Source organism: Clupea harengus, chromosome 11, assembly GCF_900700415.2.
Source record: "Clupea harengus chromosome 11, Ch_v2.0.2, whole genome shotgun sequence".
NCBI lineage: Eukaryota > Metazoa > Chordata > Actinopteri > Clupeiformes > Clupeidae > Clupea > Clupea harengus.
In genome coordinates, this window is record NC_045162.1 from 18,660,588 (window position 1) to 18,685,132 (window position 24,545).

Here is a 24,545-nt window from a genome sequence, read left to right on the forward strand (position 1 = left end):
CAGCTAAACTCTGTGCCCACCCAGCACAGGCGCACACAGAGAGGGGCCCGGGTGCAGGAGTGGATAGGGCAGGGAGGCTTATGAAACCTCTGCTTGCACCAGGCAGTTGTGTGAAGGTTAACCGTGGTTCAAGGTAATAAAACGAAACCACAGGCCAATGTGGGGCAGGGTTGCGGGGGCTTGGGCTGCCTCTGGCAGGGGTCCTGATGGGGCAAATGTAATAATGTGGCCCTCGGCTCAGCAGGGGCTCTCTCTCGCTGCACTCCTGTGTGTGTGTGTGTGTGTGTGTGTGTGTGTGTGTGTGTGTGTGTGTGTGTGTGTGTGTGTGTGTGTGTGTGTGTGTGTGTGTGTGTGTCCTGTGTGTGTGTGTGTGTCCTTCAAAGCCACAGGGGCAGGAAACACTGGGGTAATACCAGCTTGCTGGCTTCTGGATCTCGTCACTACCCAAAGCTGCAATCTGAGCCCACATGCTGGACTTGTTTCCCACTCCATTTCCCCTACAATCACATGCAATACTTGTCTGCTTACATGTACCATAGCCCCCTGTGTGTGTGTGTGTGTGTGTGTGTGTGTGTGTGTGTGTGTGTCCCTTTCCTGTGCTCCTTCATGAACATGCATGGGTAGACATTTAGTTTTAAGTCAAGGTAAATTACATGTGTGCAGAGCCACATCATGTTTTTCATAGCTGCTCAGGGCCCTGTGTCCTCTGCAGGCCTACCCGGCTGTATATTTCACATACAAGGCCAAACAACTGTGAAGAAAGACAAATTGCACTTTCTCTGTATTTGCTTTAAGCCTCAGTTAGACCACTTTATACACACACACACACACACACACACACACACACACACACACACACACGTACACACACACACACACACACACACACACACACGCACACACACAGTCTGTCTTGTGGTTTGCATGAAGCTCAGCGGTTTGCAGCAATCCATACTTTTTTTTTATCAAACTGCCCAGGTGTAACAAACGTTTAAAAAAAGAGTTTAAGTAAAAAGAAAAAGAAACATATTTGAAATGAAAAGAAGCAATACATACAACAACTGTAGTAAACAATTAAATGGGGTGATCTGGCAGTGCTGTGCTCTATGTCATTTCCAGAATATTCCTTCTGCCTGGTCCCCCCCCCCCCCCCCCCGCCACCACGTTAGGTTCTTGAACACCAACCTAACCCCCCCCTCCCTTGACACACACACTCACTCACTTTCGCCCCCCCTCCCCAAATCAGCCTCCGCCTGTGGGGAATTCACACACACATTATGATTCATGAAACTTTCAATTACTTAGTAAGTTAAGAACCCAGACTGACGGTGGTCCACTTCAAATTGCCTGCGCTCTGCGACTTCTGGGTAACAACACGGCCAAGATTTATTGCCCAAGTCAACTCCAATTGCATTTAATTTGCATCCAAAATTATAGTAATTTGGGGCGGTGAGAAGCCGTTCAAACCTGACTGGAAAGCCGTGATGCAGAGGGAGTGCATCAGCAGATTTCAGGGCCAGGGCGGCCATTTTGTGGTCCCTCTGACAGGTACTTTCACAGGGATTTAGTGACATCCTTGAGAATTTGGAAACTGCCGCTATGGGAAGCTGAGGGATGCTGAGAGAGAGTGTGCGATTCACTATCAGCTTTTCTACTTCCTAGAAGGAGCATTATGGGAAAATACTCCATCAGGAGCTCCTATCCTCGGTCCTCCACCGAGGAGAATCTGAATCATCACCAGTAGCAGCTCCTAGCGGAAGACAGGCTTCCTCAGAATGAAATGACTTGAGACAAGAAAATCTCTGTAAAAATATGTGAAATATACTTTAATGAAACATTTCACGTCGTTACACACCAACTTTGCTGGTGCACATTATATGGCTCTGGTGACAGGAAAGCTTTGCAATGTCAAACCGTAAGCTTCTCGCTTTACAGTAGGCTTGCACGTGCATAAATGCTGCCGAGGGGAAACCAAACTAGGTTCATGCCCACTTGGGCATAAATGGAATAAATGAAAGGGAGGAATACGGACTCTCAGTTCTGTGAAAACCAGAGAACAGGATAAGGTTCCCTTGGCTTCAGCTCAAGAAGCTACTTCAGTTAACTTACTGTTGAAGAGGACGACATGAGGACATCATGTGCAAGCCAATCAGCCTTTTTGTCCAAGTCAGACACGAGAAAATAAAGCCCACATCACAGAACTCTGCAGCAGTCTGGAGGAGAAGAGCACGGCCCATTCACTGCCACATTCACCAGCCGTTTCAGATATGGTCAGATATACGATCATTTATAGCACAAAGGGGGGATCAATCTGAAACCCGGGGAAACAAAACGACCTACAGACACGCTTCAGCGCATGTTGTGTGTGCTCACACTTGAAGTCAATCAAGGCCACACCAGACGCAGAGCCGCCTATATGTCTGCATGTGGTCTGAAAGTTCACGGAGCCATGGTGGTCCATGGTGGAGAAGGTGAGACTGATCGTGCTTACAGCAGTGGTGTTAAAATCGGCAGCACACATGTCAGCTTAATCTTCGCACTGGGCTCGGACCGCCGGCACTGACAGACATGAGAAAGCACTCCGTCCTCCTCATCCATCAAAGCCTCTCCTCTCTGCCAGCTTCCGTCACTGAGCCCCCATCAGCAGGGCTGCTATCAATTAACATGATAAGAGTTTAATAACATCCACACACCCCCGCATCATGGAATCATATTAACAAAAGATCTTAAGGGGGCCAGAATTACCTTCTCATATGCGAGAGGGATCACATTTAGTCAACAGCTTACAGAAGGGGGTGGTGGCGGGGGGAGCCTGGCCTCATCCAGCGCTTGATAACACAGTGAGCGGGAAGGCTGGGAGGAGGTATTGGGGGGTTAAAATGGAGGCTTTTGTTTACAAAGCGCTGGTGTATACTGAGAAGTCGCTGTTTGTACTGATTTCAACATCTTAATTGGCAAAGCCATTTGTCTCTCAGGCAGTTTACATGTCAGAGTGAGAGGGCTTATAAACACGCTGTGCCGATGGCTGCGGCTGCGGCGCCGCGAGGACGCCAGCTTGCGATCGACAGGACTGCAACAACACTGTGTGAGGTGGACTTTTGGAATCTCTCCCCCCCCCCCCCCCCCGTCCTGCCCCACCTCATGGTGGATTTACGCTTATCTCTTATCTCAGAGAGATCACACTGCTCTTTTGTTACCGCGCTGTGATGCACCGCCTCGCCTTGAAATGCAGTGCCACTCGCTCGCTGAACCACCACCAGCACCTCATGGGTGGATGACGCCATCATTGATCCTGTCTCCACAGTCAACTACGGTGGCCAACCTAAACACACCGCCTGCTCTGATAAGGACTGGCGAGGCAGATAGCCTCATTGAGACACATTTTCTGTCTAATGGCTGGGACAGCGCTCAGGGCGGTCTGTTTACAGTGGAGCGCTGCATGGTTTATGGTACGGCGCGGTGCGGCGGCAGCCACATGCTATCTGCATTAGCCTCGGCTTCTGCTCCGCTCCGGCTCAAATTTGGCTCACACATGGAGCCGTGTGCAGATGGGTCAGGTAGTGCAGAGCCAAGGGCTCTCTGGTGCAATCTGCAGAGCATGCCCACAGAACAAGGCTGGTATGGGGGAGCTCTGCCAGAGAAAGTGTCCTTGTCAGGTGAAAACCTGGGCTGGTTTCCTGCACTGCCTTAGGATACAACTGCAGCAGGAGCAGGGTGACGATGCAGACAGTGCTATTTTAATGATGATTCTCTCAAGCGTCATTTAATTTACATTTACTTAAGCAGATGCTTTTACAATTATGGCAGAGGGAAGTCGTCCACATTTAAACATGATCACAGGAAATCAAACCCATGGCCTTGCTGAGCGTTGCTATGGTTATTCTGTTTCCAACTTCTGTTTACTCTGTCAGTGTTTATGCATCCTCTCCTGATGAGGTTCCCTTAGCGACAAATTTCAACAAAATGTTTACTCTTACAAAGCCCACTGCAGGATTTTTCCCTATAAAAAAAGGGGTGTTACTCCTCCCATCCTCCTATACAAAAAAAGAGAGAGACAGACAGAGAGAATGAAGGAGAGAGATAGATGGAGAGAAGCAGAGATGAAGAGAGAGAGAGAGAGAGAGAGAGAGAGAGAGAGAGATGATCTGACTCCACCTGCCGACCTTGGTTGACGGGGAGGTGTGAAGGGAACGTCATGTTGCCTTCCTCCGCCCGATTCAAACCAGACCCCCCAAAGCCGCGCTTTAGGGCTGATGTAATCCCACCGCCATCTTAATTGAAAAGGTCTTATCTTTAATTAATCTCTAAACACATGCATGGGATAGATTATTCATAAGTGGTGGTAATGGGAACCATGGCGAGAGGGAGGGAAAGATGTCTGGCCTGTGCCGAGATACAGTCATTTCCATCAAGCCAAAATGAGGCGGGCACATACCTCAACGCCACTTAAATTGTAATTAAAGGAAAATAATCCTGTCTCTCTCAAGACTCGGGCACGGCGCTGTGAAACAGTTGGCCTGATCCACTGACTGGCACTTGGCACCGCGGCCCTCAACACACCGGGTGTCCACGCCATGTGGGCATGACGCTCGACTCCATATAACGTGCCGTATCAGCGGAGAAGAGAGAGAGAGAGAGAGGGATACAAAAGAAACGGTTCTTTTACAGCCGTGCGTCACATGTGCATCAAAATGGCTGGCTCAGCCCCAGCTTATCCAAACAGGGGTCCCTAAAACACGAGGGGAGGCAGGCTGTTCTGGAGCACACAACAGTACAGCAGGCCACTCCACTGACTGGGCTCACCCCCACAGGCTGATTGAATATTTACTTCAAAACTCCAATCACTGCTCCAATCAGGGTGATAATACCAACAGGTCAATGGGCAATGCTCCTGATTTACTCTACTAGTAAATGAGCTTTGTGTGTGTGTGTGTGTGTGTGTGTGTGTGTGTGTGTGTGTGTGTGTGTGAGAGTGTGTGTGAGAGTGTGTGTGAGTGTGTGTGTGAGTGTGTTTGTTTGTGTACAGAGGGGAAGGAGTGAGTTTTATGGCACTGTAAAATTAGTACCAATTTATGGGTCTGACATTGAAGAGGCACTACTGTTTTCTTTTTTCCCCTCCTGCGTCTTCGCTAACCCTTTTATAATTGATTAAGTGCTTCAATATTGACCTGCACTTATACAATCTGCTTCATGTTAGCATCTTGTAAGCACGCACACACACACATACTTTAAAGATGTCCTAGGAAGTAATGTTTTTGCCGAAGTGGAGTGAAATCCTTGGCAGAGATTCACTGCGGCTGATTGGGGGGGGTGGGGGATGGCGTTTTACGTCAATTATTTAATTCTGACAAATGTTTAAAGAAGCGAGATTACATGTCAGGGATTTATCCTTGTTGGGATATAAATGGTGGCTTTTTCCTAAACAAAGCTGAGGGAAATGATGGCCACATTTGATTGGGCTAACTAAGACTAAAGGTTGGAGCAGTCAAACTGCGCAAACATGTAATCAGATCACAGAAACAGTAGGGCTTTTCCTCCTTTGTGTTTCCCTGACCTTAAACAACATTTCAAACTAAGTCAAATTTCCATCCCATAAACAAAGGACTAAATCAAACATAATACAACGAATCGGTTCTGGAAGTGGCTGCATAATGGAATTAAGAACTTATGTTGAAATCGTAGGGAAAGTTTCCTTCCTTTTTTTTCCCCCTCGGCTGGCTCCAAAATATGGGACAGTTTTGCTGTCCACGACAACAGAGCTATAACCACTTTCTCATGAGATAATGTCAAAATAAATTTATGTCAGCAAGGAAAATGGAGTCGCATAATTAAAATGATCTGTGCCACAGATGCTTCCTACACCAGCTAATTTTCCCTCTGTGAAAGGCGCTCGGGTAGAGCGTTTGTAATTAGGAGGGGCATCTCGGACTGTTTCAAATCTCTCTGAGAATTTACACAAAATCACATTATTTCTTTTTTTTTTCTCCAGCGGCATCTTGTTGAAAAATAGGAACTCGTCATCTGCAGACATATCATGGCGGACATGTGGCCTTCGACAGGGGTGGTGTGTGTGTGTGTGTGTGTGTGGGACTGACAGTGGAGGAAACGAGGGAGTAAAGCGTTGAGATGAAAGAGGCAGCTGAGTCGCAGTGAGAGGAGAGGAGGAGGAGGAGGAGGAGGAAGAGTGCTGAGGAGGGGGGAATGCCCTGGGAGCTGATGGACTCTGTGGGTGAGGCGATTCTCATGCTCATGGGCTGCCTTCCTCCCACACACATGGCCCTCAGTGACTATACACACACACACACACACACACACACACACACAGACCACTTTATTCACCTCCAGTGCCCACGTCGGGTGTCAGCAACATAACATCCCTGAGGAGGACAGGAGGGAGAGAGGGGGAAGATGGAGGAAGAAAGCGAGAGAGAGACAGACAGACACAGAGAAAGCGTGCTAGAGAGAGAGAGAGAGAGAGAGAGAGAGAGAGAGAGAGAGAAAGAGAGAGTAAGAGTTGTATAGAGAGAAAGGCATACAGATCAGAGAATCTGATCATGGCCAACTTAAAAAAAAAGAGAATAAAAACATACATGCATGCTGGCAAGAGAGGGATCAAAAGAACAGTCAAATAAGGAGCCACAAAGATGACAATCAGGGAGCAAATGAACACAAGGGAAGCAGAAGCAGTAAGAGAGAGAGATATTGTAAGTGTGTGTGTGTGTGTGTGTGTGTGTGTGTGTGTATTTATGTGTGTGTGTGTGTGTGTATTTATGTGTGTATTGGGGGGGGGGGGGGGGGGGGGTTGAGCGTCTCTGATCAGTCCCAGTGGCCAATCACAACCCCCATAATGAACCCATTAGGCTCACTCCCAGCAGCTCGGTCCGCGCAGCTAGCGGGCGTCCTGTGGTGGAGGCACGGGGGCCGGAGGAAGCTCCCCTGCTGGGCACTCACTGACTGACTCACTGAAACCACAGCCTGAAACATGCAACGGCAACGCTGAGCAAACACGGCCGTCAAGCCACGCCGGGCTCCACAGCCCACCGCTACCCACCACTGACAGCAGAGGAAGGGGAGACGGATAGAGGAGTGCGGAGAGAGACGAAGGGAGGGAGGGAGGGGGGAAAAAGAGAAGCAAGGCCAAAGGCTTGAATATCAAAAGCACACAGAGGAGCTGAAAATAAAACATCTCAAAGTTGCTGTCGAGCAGCGCCTTGATTCTATTAGCCAACCGAAGAAAAGAGAGAGAGAGAGAGAGAGAGAGAGAGAGAAGCGGGGAGAGAAATATGGGAGAGAGAGAGGGGCAGACAGACGGAAAGCAGGCGTGAGAGAGGGAACAAGAGCAAAGGAGTGTGTGTGGGGGAGAGAGCGAGAGAATGAGAGAGAATGAAAGAGGGAAAAAGAGACAAATGAGAGAAACCCCAATGGGACTGGAAGGACTGAAGCTTCATTCAGAAGCCAGAAAAAAGACCGGGAGATTAAAAAAACGGAGTAGTGGATGCCTCGGGTTAGAGGCCCTGATTACTGAGTATTTTACTGTGTGTGTGTGTGTGTGTGTGTGTGTGTGTGTTTACATGGTGAGCTGGTGCTTCTGTTGAACACAACCAGCATCCTCGGTAAACTGCCCAGGTGAAAGGCATTACCGGCGGATCGGACATCAAGCAGCGCTACACTAGGCTTCCTCCCTCACACTCCTGCAGGCAGGAAATGCTCTACAACATCCTGTGTCCATCCGCCCCTCCCACGCCCCATCTCTCCCTGCTCGCGTCGGTCAGCTGCATTTTAGGGAGGCAGGAAGACCCTCAGGGAGAAATAAACATCAACTGCACAGGAGGGGATGGATACCCATCCCGTGGAGTGTGATGTGTGTGTGATGAGTGTGAAGTGTGTGATGAGTGTGAGATGTGTGTGTGTGATTTGTATGGATAATTGTGATGTGTGCGTGTTGAGTGTGATGTGTGTATGATTGGTGTGTGTGTGTGTGACGAGTGTGAAGTGTGTGTGTGATTCATGTGACGTGTGCGATGAGTGAGAGACGTGTGTGCGATTCGTGTGATAATTGTGTGATGGGTGTGATGTGACTGTGATGAGTGTGGTGTGTGTGTGATGACTCACGGCTTGCGTGGCGGCTGGGTTAGGTCCCGTTGAGACCTCTGGGCCGTTTTTAATGGCCTGCCGAAGGGGAAAATGAGCTCATGGCTATAAAACGGTTATTTATTCAAAAGAAGCAATAAGCCTACTTTTGTTGATGTTTACTGCCTGATTGAATAATGACCAATGAAAAGCTGAACGAGCTTCTTTCCTCTCTGGAGCGCAGCACTGTTTCTGGGGGGGATACTAATGAGTATCAGGCTCCTCTAAGAAGAGTGGTGTGTGTGTGTGTGTGTGTGTGTGTGTGTGTGTGTGTGTGTGTGTGTGTCTGTGTTTCTGAGTGTGTTAAAGGGGAGCAGGGAGTGCTAGGAGTGGCAGGTGGGCGGACGGGCTTCCAGCGCCGGCAAATGGGCCTCTTCCTCTGCTTCTGCCGCGGCTGCTGTTCCCATGCCCTGGGCCAGCTCCCCAGACTCTGGAACAGGCCAGGGCCAGACATGGGCCGAACATGGGCCGCATGCGCCGCAGGGTCTGCTGTTATCTGGGCCAGAGGTTGCAGCAAGTCTCTCCTGCTCACAGGAGCGGAGGTGGTGTGTTCCGCTCTACTGGGCTCCGCACAATCAGCACGGTTGAGCCCACAGGATGGGATGAGGAGGGCCGGTGTTAACAGATGTGTGTCACAGTAGCTCTCTCACACACACACACGTGACTGTGCACACACATACACAACACACACACACACACGTGACTGTGCACACACACACACACACACACAACCACACACACAGACACACGTGACTGTGCACACACACACACACACACACAACCACACACACAGACACACACACACTAAGACAGGCTTTGATAAAATATTTGTGTATGTGTGCTACACGGCAATCTAGTTAATACACCTTAATATGTAAAATATATGATACAGGATCATCAAAAACGTATTCCTTCAAAAAGATTCTACAGTCCTCAACAACCTTCTTCAAAGCTAAGAACGGCTTAAAAGCCAAACATCAAAGATCATTAAAAAGGGTTCCAAAAAGAAGCTTCCAGTAAAAGGTTACAAGTAGAACCTTAAAGAGCTCCTTTTTATCAGACTGAATGGTCCTAAAGTGAGTGTAGAAACGATTAATAGTCTGATTTGTATATTTTAAAAAGACAAAGATAATCATATTAAAGGCTATGCCTCATATGGTAGGGTCACAGACATTTGGTGTGCGGTACCGTTGGTGATATTAGCATGACTTTCATTTCTCTCCCAGAATAATAAATGTGGCGGTTGTGGGGCTGGAGCGTTTGGTGGCTTTGAGGCTGTCAGTGCCGCGCAGCAGAGGGATGTAAATCACCGGGGATAAAAGGCCCGGGGGAATCTGGAGCTCAGTAAAGCTCTTGCGCTCATGAACACAGCCTCTCCGACGGCACAGCACCGCGCTCCGCTGTTCCGCTCCACATGATCAAAGCCCAGCCTTACTCCACCGCCTACAACATAACATCCAACACACACACACACACACACACACACACATACACAGGGATGCATACACACACACACACACACACACACACACACACACACACACACACAGACGCATATACATACATACACACACACTCAGATTAGATAGATAATACGCTGCTTGTGTGTTGAGTCCACGCAGCAATCCTCACGTCATTTGTCTTTGGCTGTCTTGCATTAGGTCAGTTCCACGTGTCATATGAGAGAGGGCCTCAGTGATCAGGGGATGAGTCTGTTCTGGTAGCACTCCGCAGGCCCAGTGAGCTCCTGGTGTGTACAGCCAGCGGTACTGTCTGAGCAGGCAGCTCTGTGTCTCATATGCCTCTCATTACATAAATGCTAATCTGGAGAGAGAGAGGGCAAAGGGAGTCTCTCTATGAGAAGATGGTGTGTGTGTGTGTCTGTGTGCGCGAGGGGGGTCTATGTATATGACGCAGAGACATGTGCTGACAGAAACACAGATACACACGTGCTCCAGCACAGACACACACACACACACACACACACACACACACACACAGTTTTCTTGAGGACGGCAAACATGTGCCTGTCAGCTGGAGGCTCCATCAGAGGCCCTTCTCCTTGCTCCTCTTTGAACAGAACGTTTTAAGTGCCTCTAAAAAGCCAATAATACCAATCCATTAAGCGGCCCCGTTCGGCGCGGGCCCCGAGAAACAAGCGGCCCACAAAAGGGCTTCACATGATTTCACTTGTTCGCTTTGGAAAAATAAAGGGGGGAGGGGGGAATAGGGGCTGCTTTGAACGTTGCCGTAATTGAGGCAAGTCGCGCCAGCACTTGGAGTAGCTCTTCACTGAAAACATATCGAGCACAGCGTATTTCTTCTAGGCCGTAATTGTGCTCAAGTTAAAAAGGCGTGTAACTGGGCCTGAGGATGTGTAGCATAGTGCGTGTGTGTGTGTGAGAGAGAGAGAGTGAGAGTGAGAGAGGGTGTGTGTGTACGTGTGTCTGTTTGTGTGAGGGGGGGACCTACCACAACGAAATGATCATACATCTTCCATGTGTGTTTATGAGTGCATGAGTGTGTGCGTGTGTGTGTGTGCGTGTGTGTGTCTGCGTGTGTGTGTGTGTAAGTGAGTGAATGTGTCTGTGTGTATGTGTGTGTGTGTGTGTGTGTGTGTGTGTGTGTGTGTGAAAAGTGAAAAGTGATAGGGACTTGTCATTCTTTCCATGAGGACAGCTGTAGACACTGCTTGTGTGGCTTGCAGCAGTCGTTTTCACAAGTGATGGTGGTGCGCGCGTTTATGTACCGCTGCTCAAGCCGCTCGTTAACTCATCTGAACCTGATGTGGACACGGGAAATAAGGACACTCATTGTCTTCTGTGTTTGGCTGGGGGTGGTGTGTGTGTGTGTGTTTTGGAAGTGTATCTCTGTGTGTGTGTGTATGTATATGAGTGAGCATATGTGTGTCTGTGAGTATGTGTGGCTTTGTGTGTGCGCACACACACACACACCGACGTGTGTCTATGTTGACGCAGTGGCAGCAACTCAAACCAGGCGAGGAGCTTCCAGGGGAGCACAGGAGGCCCTTTGGAGGAGCTTTTGGCCAAAGGAGCAAGCGACTGGGTGTTCACAATCACGTCACCGAGACGAGGGGGGGGGGGGGGGGGGGCAGAGGAGAGGAGAGAAGAAGAGCAGAGGAGAGGGGGAAAGGGAGAGAAGAGGGGGAAGAGGAGAGAGGAGAACAGGAGAGGAGAGATGCAGCGGCCTAGGAGCCAGCACTTCACTGTAGAAGCTGCTGTGCTTTCAAGTCCAAAATTGGGCACCCTGGGGTTGAAATGTGCCTCTTATTAGACAAGCATTTAGCAATTATCCCATTTGGTTTCCACAGCCACAGAGAGCTTGTGGCTTCACACATGGACGTCTGAAGGGGCCTCTGTGCATTCTTTCTTGAGGTTTCTCTCATTCTCTCTCTGTCTCTCCCTCTCTTTTCTCTAGGCCACTTTTTCCCCTGTTCTCTCAATTTTCTCACCTACTATCAGACAGTGAGGTTTGTGGGAAGCAAAGAGCTGTTTGACACACACACAAACACACACACACACACACAAACATACCATACCCCCCACCCCCTCTCCCCGCCCACACAGAAAAACTCTGACAATCAGCGCAATATGAATCAGGGCCCTTTTGAGAAATCGCATGGGAGCACACAGGACAGGTTGGAATGCGTGAAACATTCTCACACTCTGCACTTTCAATTAAGCGTGTGTGACACTAACTGAGGCCAGGAGAGCACAGCTACAGGTCAGCGAAGCCCCGCGCCAAACGCCCATCTGCCATATGACTCCACGTGAACACAGAAAACGTGACATTTCTGCAAATGGAGAGAGTCCAGCGCCGCACACACACACACACACACACACACACACACACACACACACACGCACACATGCACACACACACACACCTCATCACCGATGTAACAAGATCTGATCGTAAATGCGTTTGTTGTCGCTCTCCGGGCGCGAAATATTTGCCAAAGTACTCCAGATGAGCGCTGTGCTTGCAGAATGCTGAGATACCAGATAAACAGCACTTCAATTACACTAAACACACTGGGGTCCGCCTGCAGCCCTTCCATTCGCTGGCCTCCCCTCACTACAGATGCTGCTGCATAAGGAGACTGGGACAAATAACATAACTAGTGCATGTATTATCTACGGTTATGAAAATGTATGCATATAAAGCATGCTTTCACACACACACACACACACACACACAGGCATACCAAAATATACACACACAAGACAGAACACAGTAGGAGAGACACACAAACAGCAGGAGAGCCAGGTGCCTTGATGCTGTAGAGGGAGCTGCCCAGCCCCTCTAGTGCAGGCAGGATGTGTATTCTCAGAAGCCTGCAGCCTGCCACAGGACACACTGCAGCTTTGCCTGCCAGGCTGCCTGAATGCAGGCCTCCGCCCCCGACCCCCACCCCCAACCCACCCCAGCCAGGGATCAGGCCCTTTTTTACGAGGCCACGACAGCTGAGGGGTGAGCCCCTTCCCTCTGTCCTCCCCAGGCACCCTGCAGGCCTGACTTACAGAGCGCCCCCCCCCCCCCCCCCCCCCCTCCAAAAAAAAAAAAAAAAAAAAAAAAACCCTACACACACCATAAACAGCCCACGCCTTCCGGGAAGCTACTGAGAAGAGGTCTGGACCTCGGCAGCGTCCAGCGAGTGAGCAGCATTCCGTCTACTGATCCCAGAGCCCGGCACGCAGGACACGACAGCAGCAAACAGGCAGCAGAAAAAGCCCTCACGCCTTAGGGGCATTAGTGAAATCGAGAGAGAGAGTGAGAGAGAGACAGGGAGAGAGGGAGAGAGAAAGAGAGAGAGAGAGAGAGAGAAAGGGAGAGAGAGAGAAAGGGAGGGAGGGAGAGAAAGACAGAGGAAAATACAAAGAAATGAAAGACTGTTGGAACATCCACATAAATACGTTTTAGTTTTAAAACGCATCACTTTTTGCTACGTGTACGCCTGGCGTCCATGCTACTTCAGCGTCTGTGAGGCCCTAAAACGGAGACTTCTGGAACTGCTGTTTGCCCTGTTTTAGTATGAACACTCTGGGAATGCGTTTTAGTGCTGGCACCAGAAGTGGAGACTTTTGGAAACGATGAGGCAGACACCCACGTTCACTTCCTGACTGTGTCTTATCAGTCACAAACATACCGTACCCTTCCCTGATTCCACACGCTCCTATCACTTTCAGGTGTGTTAGTATGGATGGAGATCATTTCTGATATGGAGCTAAAATGCTAGTCTGGACAGAGATCATTTTCGTTTTAAAGTGCTGTTTTGAAAGGAAAACGTATTAGTGTAGACTGTAGCCTGTGTGCGAGAGCGAGTGAAAGAGAGAGCAAGCGAGTAAGAGTGGCACAAAGAGAAATGGCAGGAGAGATGGTGGGACATAAAGAAAGGGATAGCAAGAGAGAGAGAGAGAGAAAGGAAGAGAGAGAGAGAAAGATCCCACATCCCCATGTCCCTGCCCCCACAATAACTGCCACAATGAGCTCTTCATTTGTCTGCCTGTGCTGCATGATCTGATTAGGGCGTCTGAACAGCAGCGAGGTGGATTTCCAGAATGATGACTCTGGAGAGGAGATGGAGGACGACAGGAAGAGACAGAGAGAAAGAGAGAGGGGGGGTAAAGAGCGCTTGTGGTTTCCCTGTTTGATTTTCTACAATCCTCCTTGTGCAATCTCACTCGCTCCCTCTCCTCCCTTCCCCTCTCCTCTCCTCTGTTCTGCTCCCTTTTTCTTCTGAAAGAGCATGCTACAGGGGGATTTATGTACATGAAATGACCATAAATGCATGGTAGGGCTAGTCTGGTTTCAGCTTCTAATCCCACTAAACCCTTAAGTGCAGGCAGAGGAATACAAGTGTTGCGGTAGAAATTCTCACAGAGGATAAAACCCTGAGAATAACTTCAGATGGCCCACAGATATTTATGGAATGAACCACAAGCAGTACACAGAAGTCAGCGCGAGCCCACAACACAGACGCAGCCTGGGCCCCACTCTCCTGCTAACGGAAAACACAGAGCAGGGCTAGCGCCAGAGCTAGCGGCTGCCCCCAGGAGACGTGCCCAGAGCTGCGAATACCAGAGAACTTCACAAGAACATCAGGCTCCCCAATGGCCTCCTCGACAAGAACAGGAACGTGAACATGAACTTGAGCAGGAACATGAACAAAAACAGGAGCAGGAACAAGGATATGAACAGGAACATGGACAGGAACACAGACAGGAACACAGACAGGAGCACAGACAGGAACACAGACATGAACACAGACATGAACAGGAACATGGATATGAACACGAACAGGAACACGAACAGGAACACAAACAGGAACACAAACAGGAACACAAACAGGAACATGGATATGAACACGAACAGGAGCACGACCAGGAACACGAAAAGGAACACGGACAGGACCAAGAACAGGAACACGGACATGAACAGGAACATGAACAGGAACGTGTCTCCTTTTTCAAAGAAGTTTACCCAGCAGTATGCCTATGTCTAAACACTAAATATGTTCTAGCCTACTGCATTGTAAATGCATCTTCTATGAAAATGTATTTCTTTTCACATTAAAACAAAGCAGGATGATTTGGTTACTGTCCTATATAACATAAAACAGTGGGCTCTTACAAGATCAAATGTGATTATCCATACCACAAGGTAATAAACAGAAACTCATATGTAGGCCTATCTGTGGTAAATACATGTAAAACCTATTGAAAGAACCATAGATTGTATTTGGCTCAAATGACACCGCAGGAAGTGGAAGCAAGTACACTACTTGCATTAAGCGAAGCAGCAGAGCTGTATAAAAGTTATGTGTTCATTCACTGATGTGATGACAGCACAATTTAATGGGTTTGAATGGGTTCTTTTAAAGTCAATTACGTTGTTTTACAAATCGATTGTCTAATTTTCCTGCATCGAATCAGAATCGTTTCCCCTAGCCCTTGCAGGGTACGTATGTGTGACCAGGAAGTTCAGCCTCAGAGGTAATGACACTGGACGTGACATTTCTCCTCCCACTTCCCCAGGAAATTGGGGAGCATGTAACGCAGCACACTCCCCCCGCGGCACGCACAGCACCTGGGGGTACGGTCCAGTCAGGCCAGGCCAAGCCGGGGGGAGGAAGCTCCAATGAACCCCACCCCCCGACCTTTAAAACAAGGGGATTTATTCCTCCCGCTCCCAAAGCCCCTCTGTGGGAGAGAGAACGCTCCCCCTCCGCTTGAGGTGGGAGTAATATCAGTCAAGACCTTTCCTCAGGCCTCCCATTCCTATTATGGCATGTCATCTCCAAGCACTCCGACACAAGAACCCATCCCGACACATTCCATATCCCATTAGTCGGGATCAGGCCGGGGAAAACCCTGCCGGATTTTCTATGTGTGTGTGTGTGTGTGTCTGTGTAAATGGTCACAGGGCTGAAAGGGGGGTGGTGGGGCTTTAATAAGCACAGGTTTGATTTACGTCTGCAGCAGTGAGGGCTCTGATGTTTAAACCAATCTGATGTTGCATTCATCCCAGGTGTCGTGGCTGATGTAACCTCGCTCAGCCGTCACCAGGTGTTTCATATGCTGACTGACAGCGAGTCTGTTTGCTCAGGCTGACCCCGGCATTCCCATGATCCCTCACTTCACTCTCGTGACTCTCTGACTGTCAGGCAGAGCAATGAGGAAGGAGGAGGAGGAAGAGGGCGGAGGGGAGAGAGTTAAAAGTAATAAAGGAAATCAGAAGAGAAAAATCAGTGAAAGAAGAGAACAAAGAACAAGGGGGAGATTGAAGATCTGAGAAAGACAAAAAGAAAGAAAGAAATTAAAATAAAAGCTTGAATGCTTGAGATGCCTATTCTTGGCCACTGGGATTTTGTGACATGGAATCCTTCTGACAGCGTGTGCAAATGAGCTGTGAAAGGCTTTGGATAATCAGCCATTTTACCTCCACATTGCCACTGGCTTAAGTGACTGCTAGTTGGTCAGGTTACATGAGAGCTGCATCTGGTGCTCGTACTTCCACAAACCCCCATGAACATTCAATTAAGAAACCCTTTCGCCAAAAAAAAGAGACACTGCAGAAAGTGAATATTTTCTCAAGAAATGTCACATCTATTCTTAGCTCCACAGCCAGCTTAGTTAACACAGTGAGCAACGCCTCTGTTTTAAAATAAAACATGCAAAGTCTAAATCATGTGAGCCCGCCGGTCACTTTTCTCACCAAAACACGCAAAGTCTAAATCATGTCAGACCGCCGGACACTTTTCTCACAAAATCTGCCTCACGTCGCGTCTAATTAGTTGGCGATAACAAACTGGCGGCTACCCTGAGAAACCTGTCCTCCCTCCCTAATTACACACTGATGCAATGGTGTGAAAGAACACACAGGAAATTGCACCAGAACACACATCCTGATTCTCAGGGGAGAGAGAGAAGAGAGAGGAGAGGGAGGGGGGGAGAGGGGGGGGGAGAGAGAAGAGAGAGAAGAGAGAGAGAGAGAGAGAGAGAGAGAGAAACTGGCGGGAATTCCCTGGGGTCTATTGTGTCCTAAGATGACACCATCCCAAACTCGATTCACACACACCACACACACACACACACACACACACACCACACACACACACACACACACACACACACAAACGCAGGAGGAGCTCAGACCTGCAGTTAGTGAAGTCAGGTGAGGCGTGCCCCCTTAACAAGTGCAGACAGACAGACACACACCCCCTGTGGCCGGGGCAGAGGTGTATGCTGAGGGCCTGGTTAACCAGATCCAGCGGGCCAGTAAACAAGAGGGTGGGTGGAGGCTGTGTGGCCCAGGGAAGGCCCTCTGCGGCCGGCCTCCCACACACAGCAAGCAGCACCCTGCCAGCTGCCGTAAACATGGATGGAAATGGGCCGTTTTGGCAGCCGGCGGTGGGGAGGTGGGGGGTCAGTGGGAAGGATGGAGAATAGGAGTGCTGGGTGCAACGAGCCGTTCAATTAACGCCGTGCCGTAACTCATGGCCTGTGCCGCTTTTTTCAAACCAAGGGACACCAGGAACAGAGAGAAACAGAAGTAAAAATAGTACCAGAGAAAGGGAAATCAAGAAAATGGGGGGAGAAACTGAGTGTGTATAGAGTGGAAGAGAAACAAAAAACAGGTCAGGGTGTGAGAGACGACCTATCAACATGAAGGCCCAAGAAAAAGAAGAAGAAAAAGAAAAAAAAACAAGCCAAACATCGTTCATCTGCAACTTCCCAGAACATGACAAAAACACAAAACACGCGCATACTACACAACACATACACTCACTCACTGATCACAGTGCAGGGCCAGTCTGTCATCAACGCCCAGGCCAAATTGCCAAGCCATTAGAGATGGAAAAGTGGTAGGACAGCCCTGCCCGGCTGAGTTTCTCAGCCTCCAACACAGTGAGTAATGTCTGATGGCGGTGAGTGTGAGTGTGTTTGTGTGTGTGTGCTCTCTGTGGTCAGTCCAGTCACGTGGGCTCCCGGGTAGCAGCCGTAGGACATCACCAGAGAACAAACAGCACTAAAACCAACACCACTCCTCTCTCTCCATTCTCTCCTTCTGTATGTCCAGACCAACAACAAAACAAGTACATCCTGTCTGTCTGTCTGTCTGTCTGTCTGTCTGTCTGTCTGTCTGTCTGTCTGTCTAGTCTGTCTGTCTCTCGTCTTCTATCCCTCCTTCTGTCTGTGTTGCTTCTAGTAAATTCCTCCAGATTGCTTGTGTTGGCCGTTTTCCGAGAATAAAGAGAGCTCGCTCCCCACAAGGGGAATTCTCCTGACTGACTGACTGACTAACCCTGCGGCTGAGCCTGAACACCTACTCGCTGTCTACTCTCAGTCAGGAAGTCAACCAAACACCCTCCCCCTCAACCTGGGTTCAGTAGGTGATGCTAAATACTGGAAGTGATGGTAGCCATTACACGGATGATTCCTTGTGACTTCATAATTCCATGTAATTCCAAAATCGATTTGGAACGAGCTAAGGGTGGGGGGACTTAGGGTGTGGGTAGATATTTAATGTGTAATGAGGAGGATGGGGGGGGGGAGAGATTGAGAACAAGAGAGAGAGAGAAATGGAGAAAGAGAAAGAGGGAAAGTGAGTGAGAGGGTAAAACAGCCAGACAGATCACAGTGTTCTGGGTTAGCTCTGCTCTACACCATCAAGAGCCATTGTCTGCAGACTTGAAATAGAGCTGCTGTTTTATCCACAAAACATACCATAATATGTCACACTACGGCCTGTAACACAGCCCATCTCCAAGCAGCCAGAGAAACAACTCATGACCTTTGGATCGCTTACACTTCTTTTCAGTGACAATATATCACTCATGTTCTTCCCAGTTCAGTATGTGTACTCTCTAATATTCTTGCCTCGTCAAGCATCCATTCTGACATGCACTCACACAGACACACACACACACACACACACACACACACACACACACACACAACATCAGATGGGCAGCTAGGCTTCTCTGTTTGATTCGCGTGTGAAAACACTGTCTTCTACATGCGTTCGTCAGAACCACAAAGTCGCCCTCAGAACGACAACGCAATTCACAGGCATTCCAGAGAGTGGGCCACGCTGCCTCCGCCAGTGCTTCTCAGCCTACAAGAAGCTTTCAATTAAGTGTTCCATGAGCAACGGAAAAACGGCGGGCCGAGAAGAAAGAGCAGAGGGAGAGAGGGAGCGCGAGACAGAGAGAGATCTGTGAGATTTTACAGAGAGCTCAAACCACAAGAAAGCAGGGGAGCGAAGGCAGACTGGACATTCCCCGAGTCGGCACTCATGTATTTGGAAAAATCTCGCTTTTTTCAGTCGCGGAAAATGATTTCAGCTGTGTAAATTTACGGTGGCCGTAGTGAAGGGGAAGCAGAGAAAAGCTGGTGTGTGTGTGTGTGTGTGTGTGTGTGAGTGTGTCATAATTCATGCTGCCCAGCCCTCTTGGGACTCCCAGTGTTAGAGGAACTAACTAACACGGTTTCATACTGTGATCAAGTTAAAAAGTGCTAATTATTTCCAAATGCATGCGGCGATCTTGCGTGCCCTTTGTAGTGTGAGGTTATGATCTATATTTTCTGTCATAAACCTACATGTGTGCTGCTGATATTATCCAGAGTATAGCGGAAGTTACGGATCATTCAGGAAGCGGAAGAACACACACACACACACACACACACACACACACACACACACACACACACACACACACACACACACACACACACACACACACACACACACACACACACATATATATATACATACTGCCACTACTCTCATTCTTGGACAGGATGATTAAAGTAGTAGATAAACTAGTTTCTCTCTTTGTGAAACGACTCGGAAGAAAGAAAGAAAAAACAAGAGAAAAAACTGGAACACAGTGAAGCAATCATTTCACATAGACACTACCACCACTCAAAATCAGTCACTTAGTTATGACAGAGGATGTAATTAGGCCCAGCATAAACACTGCAGCGGAGGGTGGCTACCGGCAAGCCATGGGGGTTCCGCTGGTGACAGAGCCCCAGAGGATGACTAAAAACACGGCGCAGGAAGGAGCAGAGAGAGAGACGGAGAGAGAGAGAGAGAATCAGAGAGAGAGAGAGAGAGAGAGAGAGAGAGAGAGAGAGAGAGAGAGAGAGAGTTTTTGTGGCGGGTCTCACTGATGGCTGCTTACTGCATATATCCCGCGGTGGCCCAAGGCTTTGATTCGGCTGTGGGTAATTGCCGGGTCGGAGCTGGCAGGGGGAGGCGGGAGATTTCGGGGCTTCTGTTTTGGTGGCTGGTCTGGGCAGGGCCCTTGAGCTGCCAGCGCTCGTGATCTATCGGATGCCAATTACTCCTGCCTGCGGCCTGAAACTGCACATTGCCGGCAGGGAGGACGAGGGGGCAGAGGAGCGAGCTCCTCGCGGCGGCTGCAGCTGCGCTGGGATGCGGAAGCGGGGGGTTCATTTGGCAGCCATGTGTGAGGCCTTCCTGTCTCTCCCGTCTCATCCGTCCCACCCCGCCTGGGTCGGACTGCCGGGAAGCACCCGCTCAGCCGCCTGGACCAAGACGGCAGCCCTGGGCCCGAACCGCAATCTGCCGGGATCCAAAAAACGTCTCGAGCAAGTGAGTGATGGAGAGAGACCCAGACATACAGACCTAAGAGTCCTGGCAGTCTCTGTCACACTGCGCAGCTCTCCACCGTGACTGCAGACACGAGAAAAGGCACGCGCTGCTGTTTTTGGTCCAATCAGCATCCTGCAATAAGTTGATCATAAGCTGACTTGGTGCCGATCTGGGCCGGACCTGGGCTGCATCCCCAGTGCCCAGTCGCTCCGCAGATCCAGGATCAGTGTGGTGTTGGTGTCAGCAGGGAGCAGGGAGCATGTGAGGATAGAGGAGCTGCTGCCCTGCCTCCTTCAGGGCCCCAGTGAGCTCAGGCAGCGCTTCAGTGCGCCTTTACTGCGCCAACATAATCATCATAAAACGCTAAACACCAGCTTTAATTAGCACGTTCAGAACCTTTAATCGGCCCAAGCGTGAGCTGGCATTAGGGCTCGGCGAGACCGTTTCCACATGGAAATGCGTAAATAAAAAAAAACTCACACACACGCAGCAGTCCTGGAGTGTTCTTAAATAGGCATGAATGTTTACACTAGTTGCCGAGTCATGTTTGATACATGGCACGGGTGTGTGTGTGTGTGTGTGTGTGTGTGTGTGTGTGTGTGGAGCCTATTTGCCCACTGGTGCTGCCACTAGCTGTCAGCAGAGAAGCGCAGGAGAGGAGCTGCAGCCTTCACACAGAGCCAGGGACACGGAGCCCCTCCTGAATGGCCCAACACACACACGGCACCGCAGGGCTCAAGGTCCTGTGGCGCTGATAGACAGCCGGGTTTAACATTCACAGACACACACTGACACACACACGCACGCACATCCATACAAAGATATGAACATGAATACACTGGCGCACCCACACACTCAAACTGCTCATTTACAGTTTTTGTAATACACACACCCATGAGACCTCAGCTCCCATTCCAGCCCCAGCTGCAGCAGACGGGCACCTCATGGGCCGCCTTTCATCTGCCCCGCATCACCCCCACACCCTCCAACACGTGTGTGCCAGCCCAGGCCTCTGACTGGCAGCTATGACGCAGTGCCCACCCCCCGCACACAAAATATTTTCCTTCAGAAGTCTCCCCCCCACCCCTTCAGTTCCCCCTTTGATCCATAAGCCACTGGTAGGCAGGGGGGAGGGGACTCCAAATCAAAAGTGGGGAATTCTGGATCCCGACTCCCTCCTTCCTCCCTGTCCTCTTCTTCTTCAGTGTCTCCTCCCTCTGCCACTGGCAAATTGTGAGTGACGCGTCTAAATGGACTGTGGTCAGCCGGCGAGCTTTAAGGAGACGTAAGTAGACCATAAATAAAGTGGGGCTTGTGTGGGATCTATCAATGGGCCCGCTCAAACATGGAGATCAGGAGGAGAGGAGCAGAAAGGATGGGGTGGGGGAAGGAAGGAGGAGACACAGATAAAGACGGGAAGGGAGAGGAAAGAGAGAAAGGTAGAAGTAAATATGCAGAGATGAAAAAGGAGAGGGAAAGAGAGAAAGAGTGGCAAAGACGCAAAGAGAAAGAGAAGGGAGGGGCAGAGTGATTAAGGGATGGAAAAAAACATAGAGAGATAGAAATAAAGATTAGAGACGGAAAAAAAAGGAGAGAGAAGTAACAAGAAAGAGAGAGGGATGGAGAAAAACAGAGAGAGAGAGAGAGACTCACTGGTAGATGTCCTTGCGCAGCACGGTGCGGGTGAGAGGGTTATCTGCCTGAGGGGCCATGCTGACGGAGCCAATCTTCAGCACCAGAGTGTCCTCCTTCTTCTGAGGGGAGTCTGTGCAAATACACACACACACACAAACACACACAAAACAGAAATTACTTGTACAATCTTATAATAATGACAGAGACAGACAGACACACACACATATATATACACACACACATATATATGTATATATATATAGATAGAGATTTATAGATAGATAGATATGCACTGTATGTATATCAGAGTGACCACTGCCATTACCCTGAAAAGGAGGACACTTTTGTCAAAAAAGGCCAAAAAGGGCATGACACAAAATTACTACTATGACCTATATGATAGAGCCGTGGATTCACTTTGTGTGTATGTGTGTGTCTCTACACGTATACACCATGAGTGTGTCAATGTGTGTGTGTGTGTGTGTGTGTGTGTGTGTGTGTGTGTGTGTGTGTGTAGAGAGAGAGAGAGAGAGAGAGAGAGAGAGCACACACACACATGCACATACACACCGCCACAAACTCATACATCTGTTGGACATTTGATGTTCGGTTCTGTTTTTGTTTCCCTTTATATATATATATCAATTCAACTCTTTGTATGATGAGAAATGCTTTGGCAATAGCCTACAAAGCAAGTTTTGTCATGGCAATAAAGCTTATTTGAATTTAATTGACTTGAGAAACAGAGAGAGAGAGAGAGTTTGTGTGTGTGTGGAGAGAGAGACATCATGTCCGTGCGACAGAGCGTAAGCGCATGGTATTCATAATTGCTGCTTTAAGTAACAAATTTGAGAACTGAAATGAGTAGCAGTCACTCTTGCATGTATAAATAGGGCAGATGTCAGTAAATGGCCAGAGGGCTGGGAAACTGGACTGTGTGACCGAAAGCCGGACGTATGGCCACCCTGATGTGTATATGTATACGTATATTAGGGGTAGGCAACCATTTAAAGGTAAATTAATCCCTAATGGTTTAATAGGAACTAACTGAAAAGTCTTTAAATAACCAGTATAACTGATATATGCCAAGAATAACTGTATGCCTTCGGTGATGCGCAGGTACACTCCCAAGCGACCCCAAGTTACCCAAAGCATAATTTCAACCCGACTGCAACTCCAACCGCTAAAATTAAACAAGGCAAAATTATGCTCGATCCACTACCCACAGTTTTTTTCCACAAAGTCCGGACTCGGTTACATTGATTCATGCATTCTTTGGGCTGTAAAACAAATTGCCCTCTGTCACACTCTGTCTTCTTGCAGCATTAACACTTTACCCTCTCATGAATTCGGCAAAGATATATAAATAAATATTAATAATAATAATAATATAATAAAAAAAACATATTTCATAATAAATAAAAAAATTTAAATATTTAGTTTAACTCTGCTCATTCCGGAGCAGCCCGCGCATCACTGATGCCTACTGACTGATGCCTACTGACTGATACTTTTTAAATAATGTGACGTCATGCGCAATTACCTGCATTTAACCTTCAGGATTTCAACTGTAAACATTCACCAAAATGCCCACCCCTAACATGCATACCGGTGCGTGTATGTAAATTCTATGTATGTTTGTGTACATGTAACCATACCTGTGTCTGTGGGGCAGAAGATGCGGATGACACTGGTGTTGATGTAGATGAGTGGCAGGCTGCTGGAGGTGAGAGCGTGGCTACGCATGGGTTGGCCGCCTGCCTTCCTCGTTCCCTCAGAGCCCGTCGCCGTGACGACGGCCCTGGCGCCACGCGGAACACCCCAGCGACGGCGGCCAGCAGGGGGCAGGACAGCACCAGGTCGAAGGGCTGCGCCGTCAGCAGGATCTCGTGCAAGTGCTGCGGCGAGCCGTCCATCATCGCCCCCGGCGATACCCCGGCAGCTGGCCCTCCCCTGGAACCCCCCATGCCGCCCATCAGCAGGCCCCCCCGCGGGCCCCGCGCTCCTGCCGTGCTGTCAGCTTGTGGCGCACGTTGCGCGTCACGGCCTGCGTGTAAGTGACGGACAGGAAGCCATGCTGCTGGTGGGACACCTCCAGAGCTTTGGCGGCCGTCTGGGCGGGAAGGCACAGGAGGAACACGTCTGTTATTCAATCACGGTCTGCTGCTGAGGTCATGTACTGTCATAGCTAGATTACTGTAATTGAGTTAGCCAAGATTAAGCTGCTAAGCTAACAATGGTTCTTTTCATTAAAGGTTGATTGTACATTGTATAACCACTGAGTTTATATTTAAATAATCTTAGAGGACACCTGGGGTGCTATACAGTAACTATAAATAGTTTGTGATATGTATACATTAACTATAAATATTGTATGTAATACTGTGTGATATGTATACACATGAAGGTGTGACTTTAATGAAATAATTTAAAGACATCAGGTGTCCTCTAAATTTGAATGACAGCACAGGTTGAGTAAGCATAGCTTGAGCTGATTTCCTGGACTACTAAAAGCAGGTAGCATCTTTAAATCTACTGAGTCTGAACAGAGAGCAACTGAGAGGACCAAGAGAGAACAGATAGCCTTGAACATGAGTAGATTATTCTGCAAGAGCTTTCATGAACTTTGAGGG

The 24,545-nt window shown here is 48.9% G+C and overlaps 1 protein-coding gene across 1 annotated transcript in view; it reads right to left on the reverse strand.

Annotated features, from left to right (window-relative positions):
* LOC105896139 (vacuolar protein sorting-associated protein 13B) overlaps positions 1-24,545 on the reverse strand; it is a 338,344-nt gene that overhangs the window by 121,094 nt on the left and 192,705 nt on the right. The window contains 3 exon segments of the mRNA XM_042709212.1: positions 21,931-22,042; positions 23,571-23,911; positions 23,913-24,025. Of these exon segments, the coding sequence (XP_042565146.1) occupies positions 21,931-22,042; positions 23,571-23,911; positions 23,913-24,025 (566 nt within the window).